The sequence below is a fragment of the Dipodomys ordii genome, unplaced genomic scaffold, assembly GCF_000151885.1.
Source record: "Dipodomys ordii isolate 6190 unplaced genomic scaffold, Dord_2.0 Scaffold114, whole genome shotgun sequence".
Classification (NCBI taxonomy): domain Eukaryota; kingdom Metazoa; phylum Chordata; class Mammalia; order Rodentia; family Heteromyidae; genus Dipodomys; species Dipodomys ordii.
Genome location: NW_012267330.1, coordinates 3,879,121 through 3,896,442, shown reverse-complemented (window position 1 = coordinate 3,896,442; position 17,322 = coordinate 3,879,121). Strand labels below are relative to the sequence as shown.

The 17,322-nt window shown below is 45.5% G+C and overlaps 1 protein-coding gene across 1 annotated transcript; it reads left to right on the top strand.

Moving 5' to 3' along the window:
• The first annotated feature begins 3,341 nt into the window (after positions 1-3,341).
• Positions 3,342-16,656, top strand: Mtnr1b (melatonin receptor 1B). Its single transcript, XM_013028821.1, has 2 exons — positions 3,342-3,564; positions 15,776-16,656. The coding sequence occupies exons 1-2, from the start codon at positions 3,342-3,344 to the stop codon at positions 16,654-16,656; spliced, it is 1,104 nt and encodes a 367-aa protein (XP_012884275.1).
• Positions 16,657-17,322: the final 666 nt, after the last annotated feature.

Genomic DNA, 17,322 nt, shown 5'->3' with positions numbered 1-17,322 from the left:
AATGATAGTCTATGATATCACAGGGCAAATTCCTTTGCTTTGTGCTCAGTTAACCAAATATACATTATTAGAGGATATATCTAATGAATATGTAACTTAGGGCTGCTGAGAGCTACAAAGTCCCAGAATATGCCTGTAAATACAGGGACAACCTGACTGCATCCTCTTCATGAAAAAGACCCTGGATGCTCACACTATCCAGCTGTCTCTGTCTCCTCTTCCCTGCAGCTACCTGATGCTTCTACTAGTTATTCTTCTTCCTTCCATGCAGCTTTCCTCTTGACTCAGTTTTCCTTGTTTTCTCTCACAATACTTCTCCAATTTCTCAATCTCCCCTCTCTGTATCTATATATCATCTTTGTTTCTTTGTTTCTGTCTCTCTCCCTTTCTCCCTCTCTCCTCTCTCTGTCTCTTTCTGTCTCTGTCTGTCTCTCTCTGTCTCTCTGTGTCTCTCTGTCTCTGTCTCTGTCTGTCTCTCTCTCTCACACACACACATTCTCTCTCTCTCTCCTCTCTCTCTCTCTCTCTCTCTCTCTCTGCTGGAACCCAGGCCTAGTGCATGCTAAGCAAACATGCTACCATTAGCCTATATATGCAACCAGCACTTCTCATCTTTAACAACATTTCCTTCACCTTCCTCCTGAGAGCCCTTTCCATAATTACCCTTGGAGCCTTCACAAGGAACAGTCTGCTCATTCAGAGATTTCAGTTTCACCATGGGGATGCAGCTCATGCTAGTTGGAGCAAAGCCCTGAGTTCAATCCCCAGTGCCACTAGAATGGAAAGAGAAAAGTAAAGAGAGAACTAAAGAAGGGAAGAGGAGACAAAAATGGATGTAAGGAGGGGGACATGGACCTCAGTTTCAAGCAAGTCACTCTTTCAAGACTGTGGCTTTAAAAAAAATGGACTGATCACAATTCTTTGAAATTTTAAGAAGTCTCACAATCCTTTAATTTTACCTCTTCCTCCCAACACCCAGATTGTGTTTTTGTTGTTGTTGTGCTGTGTTTTGGTTTGCCGGACATGGGGCCTGAACTCTGGGCCTGGGCGCTGTCCCTCAGCTCTTCAGTCAAGGCTATGCTCTAGCACTTGAACTGCCATACCACTTCTGGCTTTTTCTGCTTATGTGGTGCTGAGGAATCAAACTCAGGGCCTCATGAATGTGAGGCAAGCACTCTACCACTGAGCCACCTTCCAAGCCCAGATTCTATTCTTTCAATCATATATTTTACAAATCCCAGGGTCTATCTTCCCATCAGACCCTTGTACTTTCTTGTTACTGATTTCTGCTGGGTATACTCTGATGCTGACTGAAGTTCATCCTGCCTTCTCCAAACCTGTCCTAAGCAGCTCTGAGTTGCTGATTAACAGCTGCTGACTGGTTTTGTTTGAAGTCCTACACAGGGACACTCACTGTCACACCTGATACTCACTTCTGGTGGAAGGTCTTACTTTCATACCTCCCCTGATCTTCTAAGTTCCCAGATTCTCTTTCTCATTTAGTCTGGCTAATGAGGCAGCATCTCTCATCTCCCTTCTCCAGTGGAGAAGCTCTTCTGAATTTCTACCTGGTTCTGTTATCCACCAGCTGTCAGGGAGAAAGCCTACTCTCCTCAAGTCGTATTTCTCCTGGGGCTCTGCATGACTCACCTCTCAAGATGTTTGCTCCTATCCTTACCATCTCTTCCCTGAACCATCAATTCTGCCTTCTCCGAGGTGTCCTTTCTGCCATTGTTTAGAAAGAATGTAACCTACACTAAAAAAGCACAAACCCCTGTGTAAACTGGGTGCCAGTGACTCATGACTCATGCGCGTAATCTAAGCTACTCAGGAGGCTACAGTCTGAAGTTCACACTTGGAAGCCAGCTCCAGACAAGAAAAGTCCTTGTGACTCATTTCCAATTAACTATCAAAAAGCCAAGTAAAGGTATTGCTCAAGTAGTATAGTACAAGCCTTGAGTGAAAAAACTAAGACAGTGCCCAGGCCTCATTCAAGTCCCAATACCAACACACAAAAAGAAAGCACATGTAATGAAAACATCTCAGGGATTATTTTGTGTTTATTTCTGGTCAATCATTATCTCCATTGGCAACCAGTAATACTGTCATTTCTATCAGAACTTTGCTTGATTTTAGACTTCATGCTGATGGAATTATATAGCATACATGTTTGGTATCTGCCTTCTTTTGTTTAATAGGATATTTTTGTGATTGATCCATGCTGTTTTGTATCACAGTAGGTCTCAATGTTCATCTAATCTTCTGGTGATGGAGAGTTGAGTTATTTCCAGGGATTGCTCAACTATAAATCAGGCTATCTCTAAACATTCTTATCCAGATATGGATGTACTTTTTTTGTTTTCATTCATTTTTTTCCATTTTGAAAATCTATGGTGAACTTTATGAGGCACAAACAGATAGCCCTTTCACATGGCTGTACCATTTTGCATTCTCTGAAGGGCAAAATAAGAACATTCCACTTGCTTCATTTCCTCCACAGAGTTAGGGTTATCAGACACGTCCACTTATTCCAATTCTATCAATCATAAAGCGTAAACCATAGGGCAAAACATTAGCCCCCAGAGAGATTTGCTATTGTTACTATCAGCTTCAAGTTCACCATGCTTCACTCTTCTTGTCTTAACCTTATTATTATACTCGCTAGCATGGACCATCTCTTTTTAAGCATCATGTCTATCTGGATATCTATTCAAGTATGGGGTTTTCAGCAACCATCTCACCAATACCTTCCATGATATGTGGCAAGTGTGTAATAAGCAGAGTTGTTTTCTGCAACTACCTCGCTTTTAATGCTGTCAGTTTCTGCTTCACGATCTGTCCTTCGAGTTATTCTGTCTCTGTTGCTGCAAGGGGCTTCAAATGTCGCCTTTCTAATAACAATAGATCAACAGGTATGGAACTCCAGGAACCTCCTCCAATTGAGAATCTTGGGAGGAAACGTGGGGTGTGGAGGATACCCTTGCAATTAGAAAAAGAGGCCAGGCGAGCTACACAGCATGACAGGAGCCAGGCACACGCTGACTCTGGGTGCTACAGCCAACTTTATGGTTCAGACGCTCAGGGCTTGCAGCCCCCAGATTCTACTCCCTATTTTTCTCCGCCCCTGCTCACAATGTAGTTAACTAATGGTCACATCATAGTCCTTCCTCACTGGCTTTCCTCGTTCCCACCCCGTGCGGGCTGCTGGCTGGGGAAAGGGAGGCAAGGCGGGAGCGCCAGGCTCAGCATTGCAAGCCTGGTGGGAAGCTGGGCAGGGCCGGGGAAGGCTGGTGGCTCAAGCCTGGCAAGAGGAGGGGAGCCCAGCCCAGGAGGCTTCGGCGATGCTGGAGAATGCATCTTTCGCCAACTGCTGCGAGCCAGGTGGGCTGTCCCGGCGTCCGGGCTGGCGGGACGCAGACCCCGCGCCGCCATCCAGCAGCCCCCGGCTTCCCTGGGTGGCCCCGGCGCTGTCCACGGTGCTCATTATCACCACCGCGGGGGACGTCGTGGGCAACCTTCTAGTTATCCTGTCGGTGCTAAGGAATCGCAAACTCCGGAATGCAGGTGAGCGCCCATCTGTGACAGGACCCCTGCCAGGCCTGGCTGCTCCTCTCCTCAGTCTCCAACACCGTCTTCTCTCCAGCATCTCTTGACTCTGAAGTTAGGGCGAGTTTGGAGATCCCCTAAAGAAGCTCGTTCTGGCGTCTGCCTCTAGCACGTTAGTGCCAGGGTGAAGCAGACAAAGGTTTTGTTTGTTTGTTTGATTTTGTTGGGGGGGCGGGTGCTTTCTTTTTTCAGGATGTGGGGGTTGGGGACACCCGCATGCAGCCATTCTACCTATGGCCTCACCAGCTGATTTGGCCAGCTGGCTATGGGGATATCACTGCCACTGCCCCCTACCAAGCTCTGTAAGTCATACACTAGGTACTTAGAAAACACTGGAATTGTGGGTGAAAGCACAGCACCCATTCTGGTGGCTTTGGGGTCAAAAATCCCATCCCAAGAGTCCTCTGACAGAATGCAAACGCAGACACTGCAAGCCCTGAGAGGGCAAGCACTCCGTTGCTCTTTAAGACTAATTTGCTTTGAGCACAGTTCTCAACCTCCCCCACCCCCAAGACAGAAATGCCCTGAGATTAACTGTGAAAATCAAAACAATAATTTGGCTAAATCATGTTGCAATCCTGGAAATGTTTATCCCTTTCAACTTTCTTTTATTCAGTTCTGCAAGGCAACCAAAGAAGAAATTGGGAAGGAGGGAAGCAAGGAGGGAGGGAGGGATGAAGGGAGGGAGGGAGGGAGGGAGAGAAGAAGGTAGGGAACTCTGTCCTGACAGGTCAGTGAAGATAGCTGCCATTTCAGCCTGGACTGGAGCTCATGGCTGGTTTCTAATTCTGTAATTTCTGATCATAGGCCTTAGGGGGCAACTGAAATATTAATGTGAATTAAAATGGAAAAAAGAACAGCAGCAATCTAATTGTAGGGTTTCGAGAAGCCACTGTACTAGTCCATGTTATCCAGTAAGGGCATTTTAGTAGATAATTATACATGTTTTAGGGGAGGGAGGTCTAGGACTTGGAAAAAAATTTCATATGTCAAGCAAGCTAAAAATAAAAGTGTGTTTCTAGCTGTGGGAAACTTCACATTACCAAGGAGAAATAAGCTAGCTTTCTAACTCAAGTATTTCAATCACCATGGCTAATATTATCTCAAGTACATGTTTCAAGACGTTATTGCAGTCTTGAAGAGAAACACTTAATTAGGAAAGAGCAGGCTGTGATTGAAAACTTGTGTTTAATAGTTTCAATTGTAATGTCCTTTACAGTAGCCCCCAACATTCATTTCCTCCCAGTGAGGCAGGAGGAATGCTGTTCCAGGCTTTTTCCCCAAGAAAGGAGAGAGAAGGGAAGAAGGAAAGGCAGAAGGGAAGATAGGGAGGGAAGAAGGGCCCTTGGACACTGGCTGGCTTGGTACTTGGGAAAGGCCTGTCCAGTTGATGCACCTTGTTCCTGGGTGCAGTTGGATTGGCTACTGCAGGAAAGTGGTAGAGGAAAAGGCTATTGCCTCCTCTGTCCTCTCCTCCTCCCTCCACCTCATGACTGATTTCTGTGATCCTGGCAGCACCCAAAGAAACCTTACTTCCCTGCCCAGGGTAGAGAAGAAACATGCTAACCTAGAAGTACATCCTCCTTTCCCTTTCTATTCTTCCTGTCCTCAGATGTCTGCTACAGCTCAAAACAAAAACTATCTAAAAACATATCTAAATGTCATTCATTGAGCCACATCCATCGTCTATTTTTTTTTGTTATCAAGGGTGGAACTCAGAATTGTGCACATGTAGGCAAGCACTGTACTACTGAGCTATAATGCACAACCCTTAACCAGTTTTTATTTTATATTTTTGTGTCAGTACTGGGGTTTGAACTCAGGATTTTGCACTTTTGCTTGGCTTTTTCTCTTAAGGCTTGTACTCTATGACTTGAACCACATCTCCACTTCCAGCTTTTTCCTGAACTTATCTGCCCTGGCTATGTTTGAACCTCGATCTTTGTATCTCAGCCTACAAAAGAGCTAGGATTACCACCAGTGCTTGGCTTCTTAACAGTCACAATAAATTGTAGCATTAACTTAAACTAAATGACCTTGAATGAGATTTCAAAAGGTAATTAAAAACCTGTAGCACTTTGCATAGTGAGCATACATTTCCCTCTTTATTTGGCTGTCTCTTCCTAAAGCATTCATATTTACTTAAAAAAAAACTGATATCAGACTTTCCCTTCTTACATCTGGCTCCCCAGTTCATGGTTCATTGTATTAAGAAATTAGGGCCTGGCACCTCTGGCTCATACTTGTAACCCTTGTTACTTAGGAGGCTGAGATTTGAAGATCACAGATTAAAGCAAGTCAGGATAGGAAAGCCGTGAGATTCTTATCTGGAACTATAGCTAGAGTGAAAGAGAACTAGCCTTGAGCAAAAATGCTCAGTGATGGTGCCAAGGCCCTGAATTCAAGCCCTAGTACCAGCATACACACATACACACACACACACTAGGACTGTGATGTTGTGAATACATACATTTCACAACCCAAATTCCATTAACGACCTTTATCCCTGGCTCAGTTCTCTATCTGGCTCACACCTATTGTCACTCCCCCTCCAGTCTTTTCCACCTGTTTCTTTTTCTTCAGCTTATTTACACATCAAATATCTTTGTTGTTGGTGGTGGTGGTCATGGGACTTGAACTCAGAGCCTGAGCACTGTCCCTGAGATCTTCTGCTCAAAGCTAGTGCTGTACCACTTTGAACCACACAGACACTTGCAGTTTTCAAGTGGTTAATTGGAGATAATAGGCTCATAGACTTTCCTGACTGGGCTGGCTTTGGACTATGAATGATCCTCAGATCTCAGCCTCCTGAGTAGCTAGGATTATAGGCATGAGCCACCAGCACCCCAGTTCAAGCATCTATCTTCCCTTGGCTTTCTGTCTCACCCTAACCTCATCACCATCTTTAGTGTTCCCTTCTCATGCCGTGTTTGGCTTCCGTGCCAGGAGTGGTGCTGTTGAGCACCTCTGTGCTCCCACTTCCCAGCATCCTGTGTGCCCCCAAGAAAGCAGCCACTTCTTTGTGGTGTTACATTTGTCTCAGTGCTGACCAGACATGTCTTCATTAAAATAAATTGCATACAGAAATATACCAGGAAAGAACGAGACGAGATGTTGCTAAAGATGTAGCACAGACTTCAGTTACAGCTTTCAGCACAAATTCAGTGCAACTTTTGTGGCAGGGAATTGCTTTGAGCACTGAAAGCACGTTCATCACACAGGCAAGCCTGCTGTTGGATTGTTTTTATACAGTTAGAGCTGCTAAGCAGATCCCAGCCATACCACACTTCTCAGAAATTGCCCCTCTGTGACTTCTCTCAGAGAAGGCCCCTCCCAACCTTTCTGGCTTTCCTGAGCCACTTTAAATTGTCTATGAATCATGGTCTTCCAGCCAAGTACCCATAGCTCACACCTATAATCCTAGCTACTCCAGTTGTTTTTTTTGGAGGGGGGTCCGGTCATGGGGCCTGAACTCTGGGCCTGAGCGTGTCCCTCAGCTCTTCAGCTCAAGGCTAGCACTCTACCACTTGAGCCACAGCGCCACTTCCGGCTTTTTTCTTATGTGGTGCTGAAGAATCGAACCCAGGGCCTCAGGCATGCAAGGCAAGCGCTCTACCACTGAGCTAAGTTCCCAGCCCTCCTAGCTACTCCAGGAGGCTAAGATCTGATCATCTCAACTTGAAGTCATCCAAGTAGACAAACTTATCTCCAATGAACTAGCAATAACCCAAAAGTGGGTGGTGTCAGTGGTAGAGCATCAGCCACACAAGAATGAGATGGCCTGAGCTCAAGCCCAAGTACTGGCACAGAGATAGGAAAAGAAAAACAACACAGCCTTCAGTATAGTTAGCACACTGCACTAGCACCAAGAGTGCATATTCTCATTGTCATCTCCAGTCCCCTTTAGCAAAGAGAAGGCAAACCCAGCAGTTCCAGGCTTGCCTGACTGCAGACACAGAGACCCCAGCTTCATAGGTAACAGGAGGTGGTGCCAACAGTGGACTTTCAACATTATGACTGGACAGAGGCTATCTGGGAGGTGTGGTAAGTGAGTAGACCCTGCAGCATGTCGAGGATCTCTCAGTCATGTGAAAGGGCAGAAAAACAGCAGACACTGGGACTGCCCAGGACCATGTGAACGATCTGTTTGCTGAGCACAGGCCCTTGTGCAGGGTCAGTTCTACCAGGACCAGGAAAGCCCCCCCTCCTCCATGTGCCCACCAGCGCTTGGCATCCACACCCTCTCTTATCTGGAACCAGTGCCTGGACACAAGGTGTTTGATGGGTACCCTGCCTGTGTATTTTTTGTACATCCCCAGATAGACTGGAGCAGAGCCTGCAATGTGCTCCCCTTCCTTACTACTTTTCTTTTTAACAAGGAAATGAGCCTTGTCTGTGTAAGTAGAGTGTCCCTGGACAGTAGCACTAAGAAGGCCTAAAGGAAAGTGTTTAGCAGACCCACAGTCCCTGAGCTCCTCCATTCTGGCATTATGCCACCACACCACTCATCCACCCAGACACATGGCTTGTGTCAGACCCCTTGAGGCCTGCTGAGAAGGCTGGATTTGGAGTGCTTGTTATCAGCCCAAGACCAAACGAGGCTACCTTGGATCCCCTCCCTAATGTTTCTGAGCTTTCCAACTTCTGTATTTTGGCCCTGAATACCTTATTATCTCTTCACTGAGCAAAACTGAATACTTTTAAAAATCCCCTAATTATGTCTTTAGCCGAATAATGAGGAGAGCTCTTAATCCCTTTTAATTCCTCCCACAAATCTCTCAGCAGTCCAGGCACATAAAGACTTTCATGTTTAACTGCCTTTATCTCTAAAATGTTGGAGTCTATTCAGATACAATATTCTGCAAAACGCAGAAGAGAATGGGAAGGGGAAGCTTGGAGAAAGCAAATGAAGGTGTGACATTGTCCAAAGAAAGTAGTGTACTCATTACCTGACTGATGAATACAACACCTTGATAATATCAATACAATTATCTTTAAAAACAACCCCAACTCAAAAGATACTGAGTGCAGCCTCTGTTCTTACACTGAAAATATTGCTGAAGAAGTAAAGGAAGTTAAGAAGCCTTAGGGAATTTACCCTCTATAGATCACGCCCTACTTTCTCATTGCCTTTATCCATCACTGCTATTACAGCTTAGATGTACAGCCTCAACATGGATCAGGCTGCATTGTCTGCTTGTGTAAGAAGACACAATAATCTAACTTCACAACCTCATCATCACCTAACTTCACATTCCTCAGGGCCTATCTCTATCATTAAGTAACATAGGAACCTATTTTCTTACTGAGCAGATCCTATCCCCAGTACAACTACTAATATAAAAACAATAATAAAAGGTAATTGTCATGATAAGTGCCAACCATGTATCAGATTCTAATCTCTCCCTTCCCCCTACCTCCTTAAGTGAAAGGAAAAGAAGGATAAATGCTCCACAATCCCGAATCAAAGGGACATCCCTTTCCAACTTTCTCTGTCCTTCCTTAAAGGCAAAGCTGATGGAGTGAACAACCTATAGTGCAGAATTGCCTTCCCACATGTCCCCTGGGGCACTATTCTCTTCTTCCGTACTGGGAGTGACAAAGAAACTCCACACTTTGCTTTCTTGATGCTTCTTTTCCCTGGTTTCTTCTTTCTTACTCTCTCTCTCTCTCTCTGTCTCTCCCTCTGTCTCTCTCTCTGTCTCTCTCAGCAATTCATGCAATCCAACTAATTTGTTCTTATCTAGAAGATAGAAATCACTTTATCATGTCAACTTTAATTCTAATGAGAAATGATTGAATCAACTTTTGTAAATACTCATTATCATTGTTAAGTGATGTGGCAATTGTTTTTTTTATTCTAGTAGGTTGACTAAAGTAAAATACTACTCCTAGAAGAGTTTCCAAATCATCTCTTTGGATTATTCTGGAAGACTGTTATATAATTTCGTACCAGATAATTTTATTGGGTACTTCATATGCTCTGAAATATTTATTTCATCTTTTAAAGGTTGAAATATCACATTTTGTGTACACTGTTGGTTTACTAGAAACAGTTTTGTAAATTAAAGCACAGATTTTTAACTCAATCTTTGGATGAATCATCCTGGCAGCCTAGGGTATTCATAAATAATGCGACTTTGGGAAGAAAATAACTTCTTCCCTCAAGGAATTTGCAAATTTAATTAGAAGCTTACTTTAAATACATTGCTTTAGTATAGGTAAGGAAATCAAATATTTAAATAATCTGCTCAATTTTTTTCAAATTTGCTTATCCTCAGAATATAATTAGAATACCTCATATTATTCATTTGGAGATTATGATTATTGCTTCTGACCTTTCCCTTACAAAATCCTATTTAAAGGGAAAAACATTATTGGATGGAGGCAGTCCTGTTGCAAGGAGCTTGGTGATTTTACCCAGTGCCTGGATAATTGTCCTGCCAGCTCAGTCCGTTTCTTCCACTGTCCACAGCCCCATTCTGGTGTAGGAATCCCCCACATTCCCACCACTTTTCAGGCTTTGCTTTCACTCCAGTAGATGGCCCCTCTTCGTGTGTGTGTGTGTGTGTGTGTGTGTGTGTGTGTGTGTGTGTCTCCATAGAGGGAGCCATATCCCATCTATCAGTCTTCCCTGCATAAGTGTGGTCAGCACTCAATTATTGTGTTACATATTTAGATAAATGGAAGGATGAAATAAGTCAATTCACTAGAAACTTTACTTTGCTAGCAGTGAACGATCACTTGTTGTCTTTCTTGTTATAGCCCTTATTGAATCTTGCTTTTATTTGTCTCCTTTAGAAGCCCAGTAGTAGCTCAAAAGGTGGAGGCAGCAACAAGAAGAACAGTAAAAGTGAGACTTTAACATCAGTTTTGCAGGATTTGGAGCCTCATCGTAGGCACACTCTCTGAAATTACAACACAGTTTTTTACCTAGCTCATGGAGATCTTCCCCCTCAGTTTCTCATTGGTACAAGAAATATGAGTTTCACATTCTCTCCCAGACATCACCTAAGTTACTTTCTTTTTTTTTATTTATTTTATTTTATTTGTGAACATACTGTACAGAGGGGTTACAATTGCATGGGCAGGATAATGCGTACATTTCTTACCAAGCATTGCAGCCTCCTCCTTTGTTTACCCTTCCCATCCCTTCCCAGCCTCCCCCCTCCCCCATCCCAATCCTTCTCCTTCCCCCCCCCCTTCCCCCCCGTCCCCCCCCCCGCACCGACGTTGTAAAGCTCGTTTTGGACATGACAACTTGTACTTCTCATTGTTGCATCAGATCCACCTGTATACTTAAACAACTGGTTTTCCACAACTATGTTTATTGCAGCATTATTTACCATAGCTAAGATATGGAATCAACCCAGATGCCCCTCAGTAGATGAATGGATCAAGAAAATGTGGTATATATACACAATGGAATTCTATGCCTCCATCAGAAAGAATGACATTGCCCCATTTGTTAGGAAATGGAAAAACTTGGAAAAAATTATATTAAGTGAAGTAAGCCAGGCCCAAAGAAACATAGGTCCCATGGTTTCCCTTATTTGCAATATCTAGTATATGTACGAGTCAAGCGGAAAAGGTCAGATAATGTGATGTCAGGAAAATGAACCCTTAGATATGTATTTTAATGTTTTTTCTTTCATACATGTGTTTCTAACGCATTTATAAGATTATCTCTTTGTTGCTTTGTATGTCCCTCCCCCACAGTATAACCCCTGCTTTCACTATATTTGATGTCACTAAGTTACTTTCTATTGGGTAATTCTACTACATGTAACAGTTGAGGTTGGCTGAATTTAAGAACTGGGCTTTCAGTTGTCTTCATTTGTCTTTATTCTCCTGTGGCAGGAATGCTTGTATGCTTTCTAGCACATATGTACTTTCTACCTACTGTCTCTCTCTCTCTCTCTCTTTTTTTTGCAGTCCATTCTTCTTCCTAATCTTCCTGGTCCCCTTCTAATCCTGTTTATCTACAGGCTTCCCAGTGCATGAACATTGTCACATCCACAAGTCACTATGCAAACAATTGACTGGTAATGGTATCATCACTGACTTTATTTCTACCACCAGGGCCCAAGGCTCTGGCACAGTCAGAAATACTGCCTAGTAGATATTCTGCAATGTTTGTTGAGTAAATGACTCAATGGTATCTGTTTCTATTTTGTTATTTAGTTCAATGACCAGAAATGATTTAAATTCAACTACATTCTCTTGCACACAGAAGGTGGGTATAGGGAAGAGAGGCAAGTGTTGCACAGTTTTATATTTCATAATTCACCTATTTGATAAAGAATAGACAGCTCAGCATTGACTACTTCTTTCCTAAAGTACCAGATTGTCCTTAGGAAATGGAATTCCCAAGATGATGCCCTACTGTGACTAGTGCAGAGTAAATTCTCTCTGCGAATAAGTAATCGAAATTCCACAAAGGAAGAGAGAAGAAGCGGTGGCAGTTGTGGGTGTTTAAGTATGTGCTTTGCATATGAATACCAGAAGGGATTCCATATTATTGAACAAAATGCTGTTGTGGAAGCCTCTTCCCACTAACAATCCTGTCTGATGGAGGCTTATGGAAATGAGGCATGCCACAATGTGTGACATAAATATTCATGAAAAGCCTGTGCCCTAGGTGATGGGCCAAGCAGAGTTGTGTGTTTGCTGATTGATTTCTCACCTGGCCAAGGAAGGAATGGATGCAGAATTGGGTCTAGTGATGACTCTTGTCCAGACAGGAACTGACTTTTTACAGATGGGAGACAAAACATGAATTGTATTCACCTAATTTGGATTCATGCCAAGAAAGCCCGGGGATGCTGGAGCAGATGATTGTACAGCAGGAATGGTTGATTTCAGCCTTTCAGGAACAGCCAGAATAATCAGGGAGAGTAATTGAATCACTTTCCACATGGAGCCGAATGTGTTCTTCTCACTATTTACAAGCTGTTTGCCAGCCTCCAGGGCATTATTAGGGGATGAGCCACAGGAACACAGCAGAGCTTGACTGGGCTTTCCCAGGGAAACAGCTGGGTGAGCTGGCACCAGCTCCTAGCCACTCCTGACTTCCTCAGCATGGGCTTGCCAGTGCCAAGAGCTTGCTGGCTGCACGTTCAGGAGTCAGTAGGTTTTGTGTTTCCTATGTTGGAAAGAAATGTTGTCTTCATAGAAACAATCATATGGAGTAGGGGTAGGAGTGGGGACACAGAGGGGGCCAAAGAAGAGGAGGAACCAGCTCTGATGACAGAACAGCCAGTCACAGAGAAAGAAGTTCAATAAGTTTTCCACATTCCCATGGCCAAACATGAGCAGAACTAGGGTTGTCCTGGGTTGCTTGAACTTTCAACATGTCCTCCAGATATTTAAAATTCCATGGCAAGAAGTAGTTTGGCTCTTGACTCACCTCAAGCCAGCAAGTTTACGACAGAGATCTTTCTTTCCCTGGGAACCAAGGAAACCAGGGACCAACCTAAGCAAGTGAGCCTCAGCCTATGGTCAGAGAGAGCCAACAAGGCTACCAGTCAGACAGAAATGTCACAGATACATGCATTTCTTACCTTAACATTAACAACGAGAAGGAAAACAAATGTTTTTGGTTTGTTGGTTTGTTTGTTCTTTTAACACATTATTCACTAGCCCTTTAAATGATAGAGTGTTGGGAGGAATTGGCAGAATTCTTCCCCAGTGGCACCACCCTACTACAGTATCTCCAAGGACAAGGACACCTGTCTCTCACAAGTATTCCAACTGTCCATATAACTAATGGTGACTAGGAGATGGATTTTTTTTTCTCTGATCATTGAAGAATTAAAAGGCAGTAAAGTCTTTAAAGCAAACAGTAAATTTATTTGAAAGGAAAAGGAAAATCATGAAAGCAAAGACATGAGACTTTCCATTAAAAGAGAGGGCCCCAAAAAGAGTCCAGGGGAGTCTTCTTTCAAAGCAGTTATATAGTATTGGGCTCCTCCCATATTTCCTCCTCTGAGCTTTGTGTTGTTTGCTTGATGACTTGTGCATTTGCAGCCCAAGCTCCTTTTATTAATTCAGCAGGCACCTTGGGCACTACTAGTAAGACTTTGAGCAGGAACTCACAACTTATGCAAAGAAGGATTGGGGTAGGAGCTGAAGACACTATGGGAACAAGAAGAGCCATGATGCAGCACACGTTATCTGCCATGTGTTACCTACCATTTTTAATCCCTGTATACCTACTGTTTTCCCTATTTCCCCTCAGAATCTCCATTCTATTCAGTTGTACCCCATCTCCCCAGTACCTCCCCTGACTCTGGACACAGGAGTAACTCCTCAGAATTGTGTGTGTGTGTGTGTGTGAAAGATTTGTTGTGGAATTGCCCAATGGCTTCTGAGTCTAGAAGAACCACTTCCAGACCCCTGCTTGTTAGTCTCCCAGGTTCCCAGTCCTACAGCTCTCCATGATCTTTTCTGAGACATGATGAGAAGGTATATTGAGACAGGGGGTGTGGGAGGCCGGAGGTAGCTTTTCTCACCCCATGGGTTAACATGTGCAAGCTTGGAGTCTGCTTCAGAGAAAGTCCAAATTCTTAGCAAGATGAATCAAACCTCCCTTTCTCATTAACTTTAGGCATCAGCCCACAGCCTGAGCTCTCAGGTTGAGACTGTTTCCATCTCCCTGAGGGTCACAGCAGCCTCCCTGGAATAAGGACAGATCATGATGGCAGTAGAACCTCTGTATTTTTGCCAGCCTGAAAGTTTCTCCTGTAAATTCATTCCACTTGCCTGTGTAGTCACTTGCCCTAAGGCTTGCAGCTTGCACATATGCCTGGTGCCGAGGGTGTTGTGACAACCCTTGCTAGGGCATAGTCTGCTATCGTTTTGAGTATACAGTGCATGCTCCAAAAGTAAAGGCCCTGTGAATGAAACAAATACATTAAGAAGGAGCTGCTTCCTGGACATTGGTGGCTCACACCTGTAATCCTAGCTACTTAAGAGGCTGAGATCTGAGATTGAAGTTTGAAGCTAGCCCAGAAAAAGAAGTGAGGAGACTTATCTCCAACTAACAAACAAAAAGCAAGATATGGAGGTGTTCTTCGAGGGGAAAAAAAAGCCAAGCAAAATTTTAAACTCTAAGATGCAAACACACACACACACACACACACACACACACACACACACAGACAGACAGACACATACACACACACATAAAGAGAAACTGTTCATACCATGAGCTTCCTTGCTTCCTCTCAGGTCCTCAGTGCTTTATTCACAAGTCAGGGTTAGTTTTAGTTTTAGACAGCAAAGCTTATAGGGAAAGTACTGATCTTTTGGAACTCAACTCTACTCAATCCCAGACATGCCTAAAGTACACCAACTAATAGCTATATGGTTTCCTGAGGCTCTGGGAGGTTGGCTAAGCTTGATGATGCTGCAGAGGGCTGGAGCCTACCCAGGACTGAGGCAGTTCAGGAAGACCATGAATGTGCAACATGGTAGGAGGTTTCCCTCCAGACCGTGGGGCAGGGAGCTTCTTCAACCCCTCTTCAGCCCATCTGGATTCTGCCACTCCAGGCACTTGTCAACATGCCACACGGGCAGATGTGTGGGCCCAGGACGAGGCATACCAGGAATTTCATGTATTCCAGAACATACACATACCTCCTGCTCTGAAAACCATACTTTCATTCCAGAGGCAAAATGCAATTGGAATCTAACGAAGTAACTTTGAAACACTTGGCAAGTAGGCTGTGAAACACAGAGAAGATGCCAAAGGAGACTTACCAGAGATGTTCAGGAAAGCACCCTCTCAGACTCTCTTCCTCCTCCAGAATCCATGCTGGAGCTTAATGGGTGCCACGTCCCTGTGCATGTGAGCCCATTGTGGAAACAATTGTTGTTTGAGAGCACCTACTCTTTCCCTGAGCACTGGGCATCATTAGCCCATTCTCCAAGCTATTCTGCAAGGTGGCTATCATTATCCTCCCTTTTGCAAATGACAAAGGTGAGCCTTTGAGAGCTTAATGACTCACCAATAAAGGGTAGCAGAGAGGTAATGTGAGTCCTCAGTACTAGAAACATATTTGCTTCCTACCGCCAGTGTGGAAAGGAGCTTGGTGAAGGCTAAATTTCCTATGGAGTAGAAATCGTGAATTTTCTGCTGACTCCTTCTCTCTGTTTCCCTGCTTAGGTAACTTATTCTTGGTGAGTCTGGCAATGGCTGACCTGGTGGTAGCCTTGTATCCCTACCCAGTGATCCTCCTGGCCATCTTCTATGGCGGCTGGGCCCTGGGCGAGCTGCACTGCAAGGCCAGTGCCTTTGTGATGGGCCTGAGCGTCATCGGCTCCGTCTTTAACATCACTGCCATTGCCATCAACCGCTATTGCTACATCTGCCACAGCGGGGCCTACCACCGGCTCTGCGGGTATGGGCACGTCCCCCTCTATGTCGGCCTCATCTGGCTGCTCACCCTGGTGGCATTAGTCCCCAACTTCTTCGTGGGGTCCCTGGAATACGACCCGCGCATTTATTCCTGTACCTTCATCCAAACGGCCAGCGCCCAGTACACGGCGGCGGTGGTGGTCGTGCACTTCCTGCTGCCCGTCGCGGTGGTGGCCTTCTGCTACCTGCGCATCTGGGCGCTCGTGCTGCAGGCTCGCAGGAGGGCCACATCGGAGAGGAGGCCGCGCCTGAGGCCCAGCGACGTGCGGAGCTTTCTCACCATGTTTGCCGTGTTCGTGATCTTTGCCATCTGCTGGGCCCCTCTTAACTGCATCGGCCTGGCTGTGGCCATCGACCCAGAAGAGCTGGCTGCCCAGGTCCCCGAAGAGCTCTTTGTCACTAGCTACTTCCTGGCGTATTTCAACAGCTGCCTTAACGCCATCGTGTACGGGCTCCTGAACCAGAACTTCCGCAGGGAATACAGGCGGATCCTCTCCGCGCTCCGGTGCCCGCGCCGCGGTGCCCGTAGCGCCTCCTGCCTCGGTCTCACCCAGGGCGCACGGAGCCCAGCCCCAGCCTCCGAGCCTGCACAGCCCCCGGCCCAGCCTGCTGCTCCAGCCTGCATCTGAAGAACGCCAGTGACAAACTCATGAAAAGGCGGAACGGAAGTGCGATGCTGTCCTGTTTGCATCCCTACCCGCATCTCTGCAAACGCCCGGTGTGCGGTGTGGAGCCGCCCTCCAGGGCCCTGGGTTATGGCCGGTCAGGAGACGCCCTAAGGCCAGCCCTTTCGGTGGGACCTCCGGTACCTACAGGACCAAAGAAGGAGTGTGAGAAAGTGCTGGAACACAAGGTCCGTTCTTTCCCACAACGAAGCCCTTTATTCTTCCTGCCTTGGCCTGCTTGATGATCCACCCTGTGCTGGGCGACAGCGCGGGCCTCTTCCCGCAGCTGCGCCGAGGCTCTGGCTCTGCAGAGTGGGAAGGTGGGTGAGACGGCGGCAGAGGGCAAGGTACTTGCACACGACCGCCCTAGACTCCGCACACCGCCCTTTCTCTCCCTGCCCCTCCCACTTCCTCTGTTCCTCCCCTATTTCAGGCAACTGGAGCACAAAGTCTGTCTATTCGAGTTCCCGCGACTTGGGGCAAGTCACATATCTTTTCATTCATCGATTCTTTGTTCATCTTACAGTGGGGATCACAATAGTCTCTACCCCCCCACCCGGGGTCACTGAGAACATTCATGGGCTAATACACCTGGAAAGAACAGTGTTGACACAAGTCGAGTACTCACTA

Excerpts from the sequence above, each read along its gene's own strand:
- Mtnr1b (XM_013028821.1), top strand. The coding sequence starts at position 3,342 with ATGCTGGAGAATGCATCTTTCGCCAACTGCTGCGAGCCAGGTGGGCTG. Across the intron at positions 3,565-15,775 it reads TCGCAAACTCCGGAATGCAG|GTAACTTATTCTTGGTGAGT; the intron begins GTGAGCGCCCAT and ends TTCCCTGCTTAG.